Source organism: Ichthyophthirius multifiliis (genome assembly GCF_000220395.1).
Source record: "Ichthyophthirius multifiliis unplaced genomic scaffold scaff_1120509249644, whole genome shotgun sequence".
Classification (NCBI taxonomy): Eukaryota; Ciliophora; class Oligohymenophorea; order Hymenostomatida; genus Ichthyophthirius; species Ichthyophthirius multifiliis.
Window position 1 is genome coordinate 8,861 of NW_004087503.1, and position 2,681 is coordinate 11,541.

Here is a 2,681-nt window from a genome sequence, read left to right on the forward strand (position 1 = left end):
TTTATATTTTAATATTATTTTATTAATAAAACTAAAGAAATGTTTAGATATATATAAATTTATATATATATTATATGTTTCTATTAATTTATTTTAATTTATATATTTAAAAGAAGGTGTATTAAAAATATTGTCTTAACATAAAAAAAAAAATATATATATATTTTTTTTTAAAATAGATATTTTTTATTTATTGATAATTTTATAATTATAATATATATTATAATTTTTAATTTCATTATAAACATAAAATAAAAATGGATATTTTAAAATAATTTTTTGGAAAAATACCAAATACTTAAATAAGTCTTCCTTTTTATATAAAAGATTTTGAATTATAAAAAGTTTCTTTATATAGATAAGAAGAAAATTAAGAAATATTAATGTTATTTTTTTTTTTATAAATATAATTATACATACATTTATTTTTTTCTGTTTAAAAAAATAATAATAAATATAAATAGATTTGATGAGGCAACCTTATAATTTACTAGCGATGAAAAATAAGAGTTTTAGTTCTTTATAAAAATTTTTGGCAACAAAGAAGAATTATACTTTCCTTTAGATTATTAATTAGATTTTAGAGAGTAATATATATATATAATATTTAATTACTTTTTTATCTTTTATATATATTAAAAAAAAATAGATAAGAAAACAAAAATAAAATAGTTTTCTTTATAACATTAAAATAAAGGTAAAAATAAATAAAAAATATAATAATATTTTCTTATTAAATTAAATTAATAAATATAATTAGAATTTAAATGAAGTTCTGTTTGGATTAATAATTTTAAAAATAATTTAATTAATTTAAAGATTGTCTTTCTAAACTTATTTTTATTGAGGAGCATAAAAAATTACCTACTTAAGATGATTAAGAAGTACTTAATTATTATTTAAAGTAAAAAAAAATATAAGAAATATTTATTTATATATTTATTTATATAAACAATAATAAAAATATAAAAATATATAAATATAAATATATATGAATATATATATATATATATATATTTATATATTAATATTTTATTTATGTTTTATTAATTATTTTGCTAAGAAAAGTTGATTATTTTGGAAATATAATATCAACATTTAATACATTTAGAATATTTAAAATAAAAAAAAGAAATTAAATAAGCTCATTATGGAAAATTTGTTCAAAACTTAAATGAATTAAACAATGTTTTTTTTTTTTTATACTTTTATATTTTTTATTTAAAATAAATAGGAATTCATATTTACTTTATATTAAAGTGAAAATTTATAAATTTTTATATAAATTTTTTAATCTAATTCTAAACTGTATCATTAATATGAAATAAAGGAAGGTTTTTGTATTAATATTAACTAAGTTGAAAATTTTATTGAATGGATAGATTTTACTGATGGATAAATGTCTATTAACAAATTTAAATTTAACATATAATAAACTGAGAAAATAGTTTATTTTAATATTCATTAACTATATTATGAATAAAAAACTAAAAGAGAATTCTAAAAAGCTTTCAAAAAAGAAGAAATCGAATTTTAATAAAAGTATTATGAAACAATGGATGAAGAAAAACATTAAAATTTTAAAAAAGACTTAGATTTGGATAAAGAAGATAATAATTAATGTGAAATAGACGAAGAGTTTGATCTTGTATAATAATCTAAAGTTAAAAATTAATCAGAAATAAGATAAATTTAATAAGCCAAATTATTTGACAGAACATTTGTTTCTAAAGGAGAAATAATAGAAGTATATAAAACATCTTTTGATTAAAAATAAAATTTAGAAGTAAAAAATGAAAAATATAAATATATACAAATATATATATATAAATATATATATATATTATATATTTATTTTTATATATATATTCATATTTATACATATAAAATCAAAAAGTATATAAATTCATTACCTATAATTAAAACAATTGAAAATCAAGTTTTTGAACCTAACAGAATATTAATTCAAAATGAAGATAAAAAATTCATTCTTTTAAATCCACTTGAGTAATAAAAAGCTTATTATTTTGATATAGAAACTGGAAAAACTACATAAGAATTTACTTGTAAAGAAAATACTTTAAAAGATATTTGTAATTATGCAAAACATAGTGATTTAACAAATAATGAGTTGTTTTATTGTTTAAATGATAAAAATCTTTTTTTAATGGATCCTAGGAAATCTAATGGAATAGCCTTGTCTGATATTGTGGAAAAAGAAAAAATTTATAGCAAAAATAATAAGTTGACTTGTATTTAAAGTAATGTAAATGGAAATTTTGCTGTAGGAGGTAATGATGGATGTATTAGATTATATAAAGAAGTGGGATAAAAAGCTAAGAATTTATTACCTGGATTTGGAGGTATTTTATTATTGAATTTAAATATATAAAATTAAAATATTTATATAAAATAATGATAGATAAAATTACACATATTGATATTAGTAAAGATGGAAAATGGCTTCTCGGTACTTGTGATAAATATGTTATTTTATTACCAACTTATTCTATTTAAGAAAATGAAAAAGATGCTTATTTAAATACAATTAAGTTTGAAGATAGAAGAATTCCTTTGAAAATTTAATTGAGCTATTAGGATTAGCTAAAATATCAAGGAAATTTTTAAAATGCTAAGTTTGATGAAACTACAAATTAAAAAGAAAAGTTTATTATTAGCTA

The 2,681-nt window shown here is 15.3% G+C and overlaps 1 protein-coding gene across 1 annotated transcript, besides 7 other annotated features; it reads left to right on the forward strand. All coding sequences in view use genetic code 6, as the record gives it.

The window, feature by feature from the left end:
* Positions 1-245: 245 nt before the first annotated feature.
* On the forward strand, positions 246-2,363 carry IMG5_019770 (vacuolar import and degradation protein, putative; the record flags this gene model as incomplete). Its single annotated transcript, XM_004039488.1, has 5 exons — positions 246-385; positions 465-587; positions 650-697; positions 761-884; positions 1,898-2,363. Coding segments are annotated over 5 exons (901 nt in total), but the record flags the coding sequence as incomplete, so codon positions are not given.
* Positions 924-950: a microsatellite.
* Positions 946-992: a microsatellite.
* Positions 946-1,016: a microsatellite.
* Positions 972-1,025: a microsatellite.
* Positions 1,365-1,398: a microsatellite.
* Positions 1,801-1,869: a microsatellite.
* Positions 1,817-1,886: a microsatellite.
* Positions 2,364-2,681: the final 318 nt, after the last annotated feature.